The following is a 14,749-nucleotide window of genomic DNA, read 5'->3' on the forward strand; positions in this document are numbered from 1 at the left end:
ACCTTGTTCTCTCTCTCCTCATATATATTATTGTAAAATTGTTTAAGCTTTCCATCAATTTCTATTGATAACCAAACTTTGCATGCTAAAATTTATCGATTTGCTCCACGGGAGGAACTGTAGACTTCCAGCTCTGATGCATGATCTTGGACGGAGGAATGGAGGCTTACAGCCGTAGCTTGCATAAAAAGAGCTAATGTCACTTTAGAAATAGCAGTTGATCTTAGTACTGTATGGCAAGATTTATTGTCAAAGCTAGTTGTTATTTCAATGTTCAATGTAGTTGACTTGATCTCTATGCCTTCCATTGATGCCCAAATCATTAGGTAAAAAGCTGTGATTTGGTTTTTTAAGAATAATGCTACACGTACAACCATTTCAATGGCTGAAATCATTTGGATGAAAACTCATAAATACGTCGGATGGTTAAATATATAGCTGTATTTGAATTGTACTCGAATGGTTGTAAGTGAATCATTTCTCTGTCTTTTAAAATTAATGCTAGTTATAACTGACGATTTTTCATTAACAACCAATAATTGATATATTAATTATCACTGTCGGTTTTTTCTAAGTAAACCGACAGTCATAATAAGGTTATGTTTGCAACAGACAATGATTAGCTTTTTCTAAGTAGTGTTTGTGTTTGTCGGTTGGATGCCATTGTTAGCTGCAGCTAGCTAACACTTGTGAGGCTGCGACACACGCATTGACTTGAGCATCGTCCATCATTTTTTCAGTTGCACGTCCTTCACGAGATAAATCGACGCACAGTGATCGAGCAGGTCTAGTCAGCTTTCTCTCTGAATAATTTTCGAAACCATTCTATCTGAAGAATATATATATAAATAATCCCAGGACCCTCCAACCACCGTTGATGAAGAATGGCAACACCATATATACTGTACAGTACAAGAGGAGCATACAAACACAACCAACACCACACGTCACGCTGGCGGAAGGAAAACATGCACGCGTGGTGGATGTGGAGGCCCTTGACCCTCGACGCGCAAAAGCTAGCGCAAGCTGGAGCAGTGCGAGCCAACATGTTAGCTGCTGCTGCTCCATCAGTTCCTCTCACATTCGTTTCCCCTCTATAAATAAACTCCGTCCACTCTCGGACATTAATTATGTTGTTGTCACGGCTCCTCCAACCCTCTAATCTCAATCAAGCACAAATTAAACACCCTGTCCATTTGGAGTCCAAACCAGATAAGTAGGAAATTAACATGCATGTGGGAAATGATATGATTGGGATGATGATGATTAGTGCATGTGCCATCTAAGTATAGGCAGCTGGAGCACATACGCCGGCAGGCCATCGCTAGGCGTCTGCGTCTCCTCCGTCCGTCCGTCGCTGCCTAGCTTGTCTCCCGTCCCTCCGCGCGCGCGCGCCCCTGCCAACTTTATCCTCCCTCCTCAAACACCACCGGGCGGCGATGGTGGCACCCTCCCCCTGCTAGCTAGCTAGCCAGCACCCGTCTCCCCGCGCGCCCGGTCGGCCCTTCCCGTGGCAGCAAGGACGACCAGGATGGCACCCACCACAGCCGCCCCGCGCCTCATCCGGTCCTCGGCGGTGATGCCCGGCGGGCTCCTGCTGCTGGCGCTGCTGCTAGTCGGCGTGACGGAGGTGTCCAGCATCCGGGTCGACGTCATCCGGCTGCCGTCGGCGGCGCCGTTCCCGGCCTTCAGGGAGGCCCCGGCGTTCCGCAACGGCGACGAGTGCCCGCCGCGCGGGTCCGCGGACGGCCGGGTGGACATCGCCATGACGCTGGACGCCAACTACCTCCGGGGCACCATGGCGGCCGTGTTCTCCATCCTGCAGCACACGGCGTGCCCGGAGAACGTGGCGTTCCACTTCCTGGCGGCCCGGCGGGACCCGGACCTGCTGGCGGCCATCCGCGCCACGTTCCCGTACCTCGACCCCAGCGTGTACCGCTTCGACCCCTCGCGCGTGCGGGGCCGCATTTCCCGCTCCGTGCGCCACGCGCTGGACCAGCCACTCAACTACGCGCGCATCTACCTCGCCGACACGCTGCCCGCCGACGTGGGCCGGGTGATCTACCTCGACTCCGACGTGGTGGTCGTCGACGACGTCCGCAAGCTCTGGTCCGTGGACCTCGGAGGCCACGTGGTGGCCGCGCCCGAGTACTGCCACGCCAACTTCACCAAGTACTTCTCCGACGCGTTCTGGTCCGACGCGGAGCTCAGAGCCACGTTCCGCGGCCGCCGGCCGTGCTACTTCAACACGGGCGTCATGGTGATGGACGTGGCCAAGTGGCGCCTCGGCGGGTACACCAGGCGGGTGGAGGAGTGGATGGCGGTGCAGAAGCAGAAGCGGATCTACCACCTCGGCTCGCTGCCGCCGTTCCTGCTGGTGCTCGCCGGCGACATCAAGCCGGTGGACCACCGGTGGAACCAGCACGGGCTCGGCGGCGACAACATGGAGGGAAAGTGCCGGAGCCTGCACCCGGGGCCCATCAGCCTGTTGCACTGGAGCGGCAAGGGGAAGCCGTGGCTGCGGCTCGACTCGCGGAAGCCCTGCACCGTCGACTACCTCTGGGCGCCCTACGACCTCTACAAGGCCGCGGCGACCGCGCTCGAGGAGTGAACCACCCAACCGTGCGTGCGCCGCCGCGAACAGATCGAGTCCGAAGGGCACATCGGCGACGAAGGAGAGGAAGTGGTGTACGTACGCATTCGGCGCATGCAATGAAATGCACGCATGCATGCACACTTCGATCTCGACATGTGCATGCATCATGCAAATGCATGCAACGAACTTCGATCGAGGTGGGAGCTCAAGGATGGAGGACTGGAGGACGAATCTAGTTTGGAAGATATTGATCAAGACCGGAGGAGGGAATATTAATACATGTGTAGCTCTCTTTTTTCCCTCTCGCTTTGGGTTCTCACACGATTCTGCCCTTCGATTCGTCGTGTTTGTAGAGGTCATGTGGTCAGTCGGGCTGGTGTGTTGTGAAGAGATTAGCGTGGTGCAGTTGGGGAAAGTTAAACATTAACAAAACCATGTATGTATGTTTGCATGCACTACTGAAAACACACACAGACAGGGAAAAAAAAACAATCAAGAGCCTTCGTTCCTTCATTTTCGTTGTATGTTTACCGTACATGTACGTACTGTGCACACCATGCGTGGATTTGGAGAATCTGCAATAGCATGAAAGGATTTAGCTCAACTTTATATTGCAAACATCAAAGTTGGGCAATCAAGGATAATGGCAAATATTATCAACTGACAAGGATTTGTTGTATGACTGATGTGTCACTAATTGGCAAGAACAACAGATGTTGATAACGATATATTTAATGTTATTCCAATATCTAATTATTGTAGTATAGCCACAAAATATTAATTTGTTACAGAATGTTGTGCCCTTCTTTTTTTTTCTAGATGTCATATGTAATTTTGAATGCTAAAGTAATGTTTTCACAGAAATTTTGTGTGTCTGTATTGGTTTTGCTGCAAAAGTGTCATTGATTCGTTGCACCAGTGTGTTCAAAATATTCTGATATAGCAAAAAAAAAAATGAGCACCGAGAGGAAGGACGTCCCTCTGGGATTTTATTAAGAGGATATCACACCTCGAACACAGGTCAACTCAGTGAGATCATGCTTGACCGATCGTTAGCACCGTGAGAAACTTAGCAAATATTTTAATATTGCATAGTTCTTTGATAGTTTTTAAGTATATCCAACTTGTATACTTGAAACCAAATTAACACCTATTGAATTTTCTTTTAAGACTGCTATAGTAACAAACACAGATGAAAAAGCTTAGCCACCATTTTTCTCTATATGGGACTAGAGACTAGAGAGAGGCGAGTGAGGAGCCAAGAGAGTAGAGAGAGAGGGGATACAGATGAATGGAAAGTTTTGCTTCCCCTTGTCCTTGATAGCTCTTTTATAAATGTGGGATGGTGGTATTTACCATATTTGCTCCTACGATTTTTTTCATGTGGCAATGATCCCATACAAAAGGCAGAGACATAAGAGCCATTTATTGCCGTTACGCCATAAAGGAATATTGAAGTCATGATACAACTATAGCATCACTATAGCACTTTCAACTGTATACACACAAAGCTAATATAGCACTTTTGACTTTATACACACAAACTAATCCCAATGAGCTACATGCGTGTACTCGACGCACTAAGGGTTGAGCTAGCATCCAACAGAGATTAATGCCTTATTTCTATTTGTTAGTGTTGCTGTAATATGTTACTCATGTGGTAGAACCTAGAATGGCATGCATCTGGATGCTATTCCTACCTTTGACGTAAACAGGTGATTCATTTTGTTTACGCTTTCAGCGTTGATTGACGCATTCCAGTCTATACGCGGCGACCTTCTATAGACGGAAGCTTAACGTGCGCAGCCCACTTCCCTGTTCTCTGTGTTCTCCTTCGTCAGAGCACTTGACCGGAGCAAGGAGGAGCTCCCGAATCCCGCCCGATTCATCGGATTCCCTCGCCCGGCGGCGAGATGTCCTTCTTCTTCCGCGCCGCGACGCGGCTGCGCCCGTCGCCGCAGGAGATCGTCCGCTCCATCAAGGAGTCCCTCGTCGCCCTCGACACCAAGACCGGCGCTAAGGTACACGGCTCCTCCCCTCGCGTCCGATCCGCGCGTGCCGGTTTCCTGATAGCGTCTCTGGTCACCCCAACGGGGGGGGGGGGCAGAGTTGGGATCTTGGCTGCTGTTCACGCGATCGGGCTGCTTTGTTTGTAGAGTCCTCCAGACTCCCTGGATCATGGTGACAATGCTCCAGGTCTCTGGTTGAGGAATGTTACTTGGTAACTAGTAGTGAAAAGTGTGCTGGACTTGGTCGGGGTTTTGCGTGATAATTTGTCGAGCTTCCGCAAAATAGCAAATTTGGGAGGAGAAGTGATTATGCGGGTGTTTTGCTGGTGGTTTGCGTGGCTCTGCGATCCCATGGTTCAAGCCAGTAATCATGACACTAAGATGACGCTTTTGTCTTACTTGTTCATCAAATGGATAATTTGGCACTTGGGCTCTGTTTGCAACTTAGCATTGGGCTTGTTTACTTGTCACGTCCGCGGGGAAGCGACCGAAGAGGATAGGAGTGAGAGGTAGCCGGCCGGTCTTTGACCGGTTTCTTGCCCGTTCCGAAGTCTGGAAGACGCCTGGGGTGTCGGCTTTGGTTGATGAAGTCGACAACAGCAGAGGGATGAGGTAATAGAGAATTGGGATGAGAATTAGATTGATTTATTGCTTGATTTCCTGAAGAGGCCTACTGCTCTTTATATATAGAGCTGCAGCCGCATACAGACTCCAATCGGCAATAGCCGAATCCTGCTCTAATTCCGAGTCCTAATCCAACTCCACGCACAATCCTAACCGATTACAAAACAAACCTTCCAAACTTATCTCTACTGTCCGACTTGAATTTGAGGAAGCAAATTCTACAGGACCCTGTCCAGAAAGACCCTCGTGAAACATCATCCATACCATCCATCCCGTGATCCAATGGCCGAGCTGAAGAGGAGAGAGAGTGAGTGGACACGTGTCATCATAGGGGAAATGGTTTTTCGTAGGACCAGGTCCTATAGAATTTGCTTCATGTCCTATAGAATTTGCTTCATGAATTTGATCTCCTAACCAATCCGACTAGACTCAATCTAAACATCCTAATTTATTTAAATCCTAATATGGAAACTCAGCCGCCACTTTGATCTGTTGCCCATTTTCCTCTCCTCTTACTATATGTCTTGCCGACCATAACATTACTTCATTGCTTTACAGTTGTAGTTGTTTTGTGATTTCTGTTGTCCCTGTACACATTCTTATGCACACAGACCACCATGGTACAAAAGATTGATTGCTCATATACTTGTGTATGTTTCGTATTAGGCTCTCGAAGATGTTGAGAAAAATGTACTTACCTTGAGGCAAACACTTTCCGGTGATGGAGAAGTAGAACCAAATCAAGAGCAGGTTTTGCAGATAGCCCTTGAGATTTGCAGGGAGGGTGTCCTTTCGCTCTTTGTTCAGAATCTACCTTCCTTGGGTTGGGAGGTATGGTATTTTCATCAATAGATCGTGATGCCCCTTTTTATTCAGTTTATTAACCTTGTTAGTTCTATATCGCAGGGTAGAAAAGATCTTGTCCACTGCTGGTGCATTTTATTGAGGCAGAAGGTTGATGAGAGTTATTGCTGTGTGCAGTATATTGAAAATCATGTTGACCTTTTGGATTTCCTTGTTGTTTGGTAAGGCCTATATTTCTCGAGTTAAGGATGGAAAACAATCAATTGGAACATGCTGATTTGTTTTTGGTAGTACTGCTCTGTAGAACCAGCTGTCTGTTTGCTTCCTGTAACTCACTTCTTTCTGTTCCTTCCATTTTCTTCTAGCCTCCTCATTCTCTTCACGAATTTATATGATTTTCTATTCTGTAATGAACTGTTGGTCAGTAGTTAACTTGCTATCGGTTCCTACCTACAACTTGCCATCTTTAATGTTTGGTGTTGGAAAATTTTCCATATGTATTTTTCCCGCTTGTGCTTAAATTATTTTGTATATTTGTTTATGATCTGTGCCTATGTATATGCCGTTGTAATACTCGTGTGCTTGATTTATTAACTATGTTCCATCAGCTACAAGAACTTGGAAGTTGCATTGAACTGTGGGAACATGTTGCGAGAATGCATAAAATATCCTACACTTGCAAAGTAAGGCTTGAAAGTATTTGTTTACTACATTTCCTACTTTTTAGCGACTACTTGGATTTAGTGGCAATTTAAAATTGCTGCATGCAATAACATATTCCAACGTATATGCCTTTGTCCGAAAAAACATTATAGTTATAAGCATGAACATATACAGTAAAATAACACATGCACACCTCAGAATCACCACTGCTAACATGCATGTGCACACTGCAGCTGTTGGACTTAGTAACAAAACTAAAGGAAATATTGTAGATGGTTTAATTAATTTCGCAATTGATTAATTTTTCATGCATTTGATTTTGTAGTGCTCTTTCAGATATATATTGGAGTCAAGTAGCTTCGAGTTGTTTTTCCAGTATGTTGAATTGCCAAACTTTGATATTGCTTCTGATGCTCTGAACACCTTCAAGGTAAATCCAATCTTGTTGGTTTGATCTTCTTTTTCTACTATTTGACTTTATCTTTGGTTCCTCAGGATTGATGTTTGTTGTTGACAAGATGTTTGCAGGATCTGCTAACCAAACATGAAGATGCAGTCTCTGAGTTTCTGAGCTCCCATTACGAACAGGTCAGCGAGGGCAATATCTTTCTGAGAAATCAGATAAATGCACATTTGTTTTATGCCAACAGATTAAAATGATCAATGGATTTTCTCCACCCTGTTCGTTGTATCTTCTTCCATACCATCTTTTATATATGTTGATTTTTGTTGTTATGAAAAGTTGTTTTTTCATATTGTTAAATCTTGAAATACCGATCCATACTTTGTGTTACTGATAATGTAAAACATGTGCAGTTTTTTGGACTCTACACAAGGCTTTTATCTTCAACTAATTATGTGACAAGAAGACAATCAGTGAAGGTTAGACTGTTTTGTATTGCAATTTCTTGTAGAGCACTGAAATAGGATGCTTAAAAGTGATTTGCTTCATTCCAGTTTCTTTCAGAGTTTCTGTTGGAGACCCCAAATGCCCAAATAATGAAGCGGTACATTTTGGAAGTTCGTTACTTAAATATTATGATTGGTCTGCTGAAGGTATTAGACTATTTGCTATAGATTTCCTGCTTATATATTAAAAAAATCAGTAACGATACTGATTTTCCTTTTCACTTCCTCTGCCCCTCTTGATTGTTTGATATTTAATTCTTTGTATAGATTATACAACTTTGCTGTATACTTGTATTTTCAAAAAGAAAAAGGAACATTGTATATGTTAATTCTCAGTCTATTTATAGTAGTTACTACATTTCGCCCAAGCTCTCTAAAAAATTAGGGAGCACAGGGTAATTGCCACTCGATTTTCTATCCAAGCAGCTATTATATGCTAGTGCCATTGTCAAGTGAATACAATTGTGGATGTTGGTACTAGTACAAGACATGAGAAATCCTGCTTTCTTTTACTGGCCTTGGGATAACTCACCAACCAGTGACAGAGCTTGCTCACAAAACAAGCAGGGGCAAGCACAAGAAAGCAATGAATTACATGAGAAGACATATTCAAACACTTCATAGGTCAAGTGCCCAATACATTATCTAATGACTTTGCAAATTCGAAGGGGCGGCCATGGCCCATGTTGGCCGTCACTAAGCTCCATCCCTGTCACCAACCAAAGGTTTTCGTAAGATATACAAAATTACACACCTACGGACTACGGTTTTTCTTTGGTGTCTACCAGGGATCCAGGCCTGAATGGCTTTCTGTTTATATCTAAAATTCATAGCACCATTATTTATGTCCAACACTAACTATCAATTTGCTTCCCCTAGCAATTTATCTCTGAAAGTGAAAATTTAAGCAGCCATTATTTCCCAATACAGAAATAGTTTGTGAATATATGCACTCCCAAGAAAACAGTGTTACAATTTTTCTCTATTAAGACAATTGAGTGATGAAACAACACACTTTAGTTATAGATAGTTTTTTTTTCTTCATAACTAGTCACTGGCTTTTCATGTCTATGTGCATCCTTTCTTAACGCCTCCACTAAACTGAATTTTTGGTAGGATTCAAGCAAAAATATCAGGATATGTGCCTTCCACATTTTTAAGGTAATATGTTTTTTTTTATCTTCCACCCATTGTATACTAGTTATTATTAACCACCTAATGCCATATAATTTTTCAATATCAGTTATCACATGTCCACACTTTTAAGTTTCGTATGTTTAGCCTTTCAATGGCTATAATCTCCACACACTTTCTTTTTCTTGTGATATGTTTTTGCTATGGAAACTCCTGGGATTGCTGATCCTGTGAATTTTCTGTTAAGTTTGTGTGTTGAACATTTCAAACCATAATCCATCTGGGACTTGATTTTGTCATTGTCTTATTAACCTGGTATTCTTCTTCTTGTACTTGATCAGGTTTTATTTGAGTTTGAAAATTGATGTTGGACTAGCTGCTGTTCTTAATCAGTTATGACTCTATAGACATTTTTCTTTTACCATTTTTGGAGGTTCATTTTGGCTGCATGGAAGCAGGTATTTGTTGCCAATCCAAACAAACCTCGTGATATTGTTCAAGTTTTGGTTGACAATCACAGAGAATTGTTGAAGCTACTCCACAACCTTCCCACAAGCAAAGGTACTAATGTGTTCCCTACAACTTCCAACTTAACCCTAGGTCTATTCTTTGACCAAGCAATTGATGCCAGTAATACAACCAAACATCGTAACTGCAACTCAATGTTGAAGGAAGATTCCTTGTTAGATTGCTGAGATATGCAAATTGTAACGATACTAATGCATTCCGTTTCACAGGTGAAGATGAACAACTTGATGAGGAGAGAGATTTAATTATCAAGGAAATCGAGAAGCTCGTGCGCTTATCAGTATAGGCCCTTGGGAATCTAAAAATATCCCTTTCGCTCCATAATATTTTGAAGGCGCCCTGTGTAATATGCCGCCCTGTATAGATGTTGCTTGTCATAGGGGAAAAGTTTGCCCAAGAAGTGCATTCTTCACAAGAACAATTTGGCATTGCTTTCTTGATTTGTCGACATGATACACTATTAAATGGAAATTGCAACATATTCCATATATGGAATAATTCGCATTAAGGAGTGGTGTTGATACCATTAAGAATTGGGAGATAATGTCTGGCATTTGGAATGCGGTACGCTTGTCATGTTTTGATGTCTCATGTTTGCAAATACTGCACATTATTTTGTTTGTGTGAAATTCAGGACTGTTGAAGATTCGAATTCACCCAGTCCTTAAAGCCGGCAGATGCATTGCCTATTTTCTGTTCAGAACCGAAAGAGCCAAATAACATATACGAAGAAGTCTGAAAAGTAACAGCTAGAAAAGATTTTTTTTCTATCCTTCTTTCTAAATCCGATACTTGTCACGTATGGTATACTTCTATATATTTGCAGTTAACAACGAGAGATGATAATTTACAGGAAGGAATCAATGGAATCCAATAGGATTTCTGAGCTGATATGTGGGATAGCCGTGGGTCACAACGGCCGGAAGATGACCGGCGCGCCGTGCTGCGGATTGAGTATCATGGGCACCTGGGGCGCGTGTACGTACGCCGGCGACAGCCGGAACTCGCACCGCTGCAGCACGACGGCCAGCGCGACCTTGACCTCCATCAGCGCCAGGTTCTGCCCGATGCACACCCGCGCGCCGCCGCCAAACGGCATGAACGCCATGGGGTGCCGCGGCCGGTTGTTGCCCGCCTCGGAGTCCGCGAACCGCGCGGGGTTGAACTCCGTTGCGTCGGCGCCCCACACGTTGGTGTCGTGGTGCACGGCCATGATCGGGATCAGGATCTCCGTGCCCGCCGGCACCACGCACCCGCCGAGCTCCACGTCCCGCTTCGTCTTCCGGATTATCGCTACCGCCGGCGGGTACAGCCTCAACGTCTCGTTCACGATCATCCCAAGCTGCACATCAAGCACGCCGCCGTCGATTGGCGCAAGAATAAGCAAAAAGATAACGATCGTTGCCGCATGCAACTCTCGTGCATGACATGTGCAATGCTGTGGCAGTGCGTACGTACGGTCTTGAGCTTGGGGAGGTGGTCCTTGGTGGGGAGGCCGCGGCGGCCGCAGACGGCGAGGACCTCCCAGCGCGCCCGGTCCTGCCACTCCGGGTGCATGGCGAGCGCGACGGTGGCCCAGGTGAGGAGGTTGGTCAGCGTCTCCTTCCCCGCGAAGAAGATGTTCTTGCACTCCTCGATGATTTTATCCGCCGTCATGGCCGGCGCCATGAAGCTCATGAAGTCCCTCACGCCGCCGCCGTCCTCCCGCCTCTCGCCCTGGCGGTCGCCGCCGCGGCTCTGCATGCCGGCGACAAACCTGGCCAGGAGCCTCCTGATCCCCCTGTCCAGCTTCCACACGCGCCTGTTCCTCCTCGTCGGGAGGAACCTGTAGCCGGGGATGAAGACCTTGGTGTGCGCCTCGGTGGCGTAGCTGGCGTGCTCGTCCAGCAGCCGGAACACGACGCTGCCCTCGTCGAAGTTCCGGCCGAACGTGGCCAGAGTGATGGCCTCCTGCGGCAGGCGTGGGTACCACTCGGTGACATCCACCTCCACCTCGCCGCCGCCCGCCGCCTCCAGCACGCGCTCCTCCAGCATCCGCTGCACCGTCTCGCCAACGAACGGCACGAGTCGCTTGAGGTTCTCGGTGTGGAAGGCGGGCGCGAGGGTCTTGCGCCGGCGGGCCCACTCGTCGCCGTGGAGGTTGGTGAGGCCGTAGCCCTCGAACTGGCAAACGAGCGGTGGCGCCTCGTACCGGTCGAAGTGCTCCGCCCGCGACAGCAGCACCTCCCGGATCAGCTCCGGCTCGCTGATCGTCAGCCGCGGCGTGCTCCCAAACCAAATCAGGAACTTCGGACCTGCATGCATGCATGAGCGCGCGCCAAAATTAACACAAACTAATTAAATAAGAAAACCGCAATAAATTACCAGCACGATATGTACATATTGGCACTGTGCAAATCAAAGCATGACCATGCATTTCGCGTTTTTTTAATTAGAAATTTGGACGGTCGGGATTGTCGCCAGCGGAAAGTACATGTTTCCTGTTTCCATCACGTGTAAAAATATGCAGTAATTTTGACAAAATCAGACACACCTCAATCGTGTTGGCATTGATTAATTTCTCATCAAACAAGTAGACATGTGCAATTAACAACGAATCAAGCAGCATTAACGCATGTGATACCATGGTCATGATCTACTGGCATGGGTTGCCGTAGAGCTAAGCTAAGCCAGCACTGAACTTGAGTATTTTCATGTGGACAAATCACATCATTCCTTAACTGACCAACAACAAGATTCGTCACTTGGATTAAACGCAGATGCCTTGTAGGTTGGGCTAGCTGTATTATACTCCACAAACCGTTCAAACAGCGGAATTATCATCGATCGCCGCAATGATTAACATAAACTAATCCCAACCGCGAGTAACCAACAACTGGTGTGGATCCTCCGATCCTGAACTGAAGTGCTCTGATGCTGGCATGCTGCATACTCGATCATATGCGTGCAGAACTGAAGCACAAAGCAAGCCTGCATGCATGTGCTCTAGCTCTGAATTGCCGGATGGATCTGCACGGCTAGCTAAACCAAGTCACCACTCTTGTTAATCTACTCGCATTACCATTGACCTACATTGACAGCCTGGTGGAAAGATCGATGCGATGGATCATGGAGACAACACACCACCAGGTTTGACTTGAGAGGTTGCAGATGAGTTTGCTAGTGTCATCGATACTAAAGTGAGGCAAGTGGTGGTGTGGTAGGATTATAGTACCAAAGCGAAATGAAAGGAAATGAAGGTAACAACGTCACCTAATCGAACATACTTTAGAGTTTGCGTTCTTGTTTCTATTTGCAAAAGCATGGAAGCATGTCCCCTCCTTTCCTGCGGTTTACGCGTGAGCGTCTACTCTTTATTTCTATAATATTTATATATACGCGCATGCAAGTTTTTTTAATTTGTCTTTAACTTTTAATTGAACTTGAAAATAGTAAACATTGTAAAGTTGCACCACTGGTTAATTTGATTTGTCCCATGAAACCAAGATTAGAAAAAGAAATTTGAACAGTATGAAATCTCTGCTACCAAGAAACCGTAATGGCAAGCAAGCTAGCTGGCTAATTGGTGATTAAGTTTGATCAATCTGTTCCTAAAAGATGAGCTGGAATATTAAAGATAGAAGAAAGGGACGAAGGAATTAAAAGGATATATCGGTGCTCGATCGATCAAATTCAGATTACCGTAGAGCTTCCTCCAATGGTGGTAGAAGGCGAGCACCCTGGGGAGGACGTCGTGCGGCGCCTCGGGCGGCGCGGGGCGGGAGGACGCGTCGACCATGAGCCGGATGAGCTCGATGGAGCTGCCGACGAAGAAGCGGTACCCCGGCCCGTGCACGCCGTGGCGCGCGAAGTGCCGCTCCAGCCGCCGCGGCCGCCACCACAGCGCCTCCATCAGCCGCGCCGCCGCCACGTGCAGGCAGAAGCACGCCGCCGCGGCGGCGAGCGCGCTCCACTGCCACGGCCACCACATGACGTCGTGGGTGTGCTCCGGTAGTACCTGCCCCGCCTTTTCGTGGAGGCAGGAGGCCTGGCATATGCTGCCGCCATCTCCCGGCTTATATATATATATAGCTGGGCAACATAAGAGGAAATCTTTATCTAGAAAAAGAAGAAGAGGAGTTCTTGGTATCAGTGTTGCCTTAAAGTTATTTTCAGCTTCGTTTTTCGAACTCGTATTTGAGTAAACCTTATTGTCGTCCAGGTCACTATGCATTGTCTGATCCCCTTATTTTTGGAGGACAAAGTTTGGACGGAAACTTGGAAAGCGGGACAAAAATTTATGGAGTCTGATCTCGGAGAAGTAATGTTCCATATATAATGTTTGGATTACCACAATTGATGGGTTGGTCGGAGAAGTTTGAAATACCGGAGGTTCTGTAAATATCTTTATTCCTACGGCCCTAAGTGACAATTGTCACTAGTAGTAATTACTCCCATGTTTCAACTGACAGTGCTAGTCAAGGATTTCAATTTCGTTTTACAATTTTTTTCATTAACAAAAAAATTGAAATTCGCAAAAATTTACCAAATTTTTTTTATCATTTTTATCCTTTACTCTGTGGGTTCTGAAAGAAAAATCTAAAATTAAATATTTCGTTATCCTCCAAAAATTTTAAAATTTATAAAATTTCATCGAAATTTTAATCCCTGATGATAGCTAATGTAACAGAGCCATTTCAAGCTTCAGTAATCAGTATTACCGGCGTTAAGAAGAGAAGGTAGAGCGCACAATGTCAGTGCTTTATCCCGGAAGCCTTTATTCTCCCGAATTCAAAAGGAAACCAAGGCATGTTGGATCACACCAATACGTACACCTTTCAAAATCTAAGGAAAATAGTAAAGGAGCTGGCTACCAATAGCCCCCAGAAACCAATTTTACTTCTTTTGCCCATGCATTCTTTCTCTCGGGCATTGCTGCATCCTGTGGGATGTGACGGCGCATTTCTTCTTCCAGGAAGCCGACGGCCGGGAGGGGAGGGCGCTGCTGCCCATTTGCGTCTGCTCCTTTGTTCTGTTGCTGTTCCCTCCGGGAAAATCGCGGCGAGGGGTTGCAGCGGTCGGGCTCCTGTCGCCGCCAGCCGCGCACAGTTGGCTCGCCACAGCCTGTCCGCCCGCACCGGTCGGTAGTTACCAAGCTTCGTCGTCGTCTCCTGTAAACTACTGCTCACTCTCTCTGCTTTCGTCACCATACTGCACTGCTGCATAGTAAGTGACCTTTATCCGAATATATAAAGTAGTTTTTATTTTATATTTACAGTGCAGTATATTATTCTATAACAAAATTTTAGTAGTAACTATTGATATTTTATTATTGAAATTTTGTTCGATAATATTGAAAGTTTGTTCAGAATAATATCTCATAACTAAGATATAAAATAGCATATATGTATATAAAAAAGAAAAAAATAACCTAATTTATAAAGTAAATCAGATCTAAAAATCTTTAAAAAATACAGTTTGAGAGAGGAAAACCAGTACTCAA

At 45.8% G+C, this 14,749-nt stretch overlaps 3 protein-coding genes across 4 annotated transcripts; 2 read left to right on the forward strand and 1 right to left on the reverse strand.

Moving 5' to 3' along the window:
• Positions 1-1,145: 1,145 nt before the first annotated feature.
• Positions 1,146-3,090, forward strand: LOC133891033 (probable galacturonosyltransferase-like 4). Its single transcript, XM_062331719.1, has one exon. The coding sequence runs from the start codon at positions 1,532-1,534 to the stop codon at positions 2,609-2,611; it is 1,080 nt and encodes a 359-aa protein (XP_062187703.1). The 5' UTR covers positions 1,146-1,531; the 3' UTR covers positions 2,612-3,090.
• Positions 3,091-4,424: 1,334 nt separating this feature from the next.
• Positions 4,425-9,775, forward strand: LOC133891255 (uncharacterized). The gene is made up of 11 exons (XM_062331963.1): positions 4,425-4,617; positions 5,896-6,060; positions 6,136-6,254; positions 6,642-6,716; positions 7,033-7,126; positions 7,225-7,284; positions 7,513-7,578; positions 7,654-7,752; positions 8,722-8,766; positions 9,198-9,300; positions 9,477-9,775. The coding sequence occupies exons 1-11, from the start codon at positions 4,510-4,512 to the stop codon at positions 9,551-9,553; spliced, it is 1,011 nt and encodes a 336-aa protein (XP_062187947.1). The 5' UTR covers positions 4,425-4,509; the 3' UTR covers positions 9,554-9,775.
• A 66-nt stretch (positions 9,776-9,841) lies between these two features.
• LOC133891254 (cytochrome P450 734A5-like) lies at positions 9,842-13,470 on the reverse strand. 2 transcript variants are annotated; one of them, XM_062331961.1, is made up of 3 exons: positions 12,949-13,470; positions 10,722-11,561; positions 9,842-10,609 (listed from the first exon to the last, which is right to left on the reverse strand). In XM_062331961.1, the coding sequence occupies exons 1-3, from the start codon at positions 13,235-13,237 to the stop codon at positions 10,128-10,130; spliced, it is 1,611 nt and encodes a 536-aa protein (XP_062187945.1). In that variant the 5' UTR covers positions 13,238-13,470; the 3' UTR covers positions 9,842-10,127. The 2 variants fall into 2 exon arrangements, with proteins under 2 accessions (XP_062187945.1, XP_062187946.1); XM_062331962.1 differs by having other exon boundaries at positions 9,848-10,609; positions 10,726-11,561; positions 12,949-13,460.
• Between the last annotated feature and the right edge of the window lie 1,279 nt (positions 13,471-14,749).

Source organism: Phragmites australis, chromosome 14 (assembly GCF_958298935.1).
Source record: "Phragmites australis chromosome 14, lpPhrAust1.1, whole genome shotgun sequence".
In the NCBI taxonomy this organism is placed as follows: Eukaryota; Viridiplantae; Streptophyta; class Magnoliopsida; order Poales; family Poaceae; genus Phragmites; species Phragmites australis.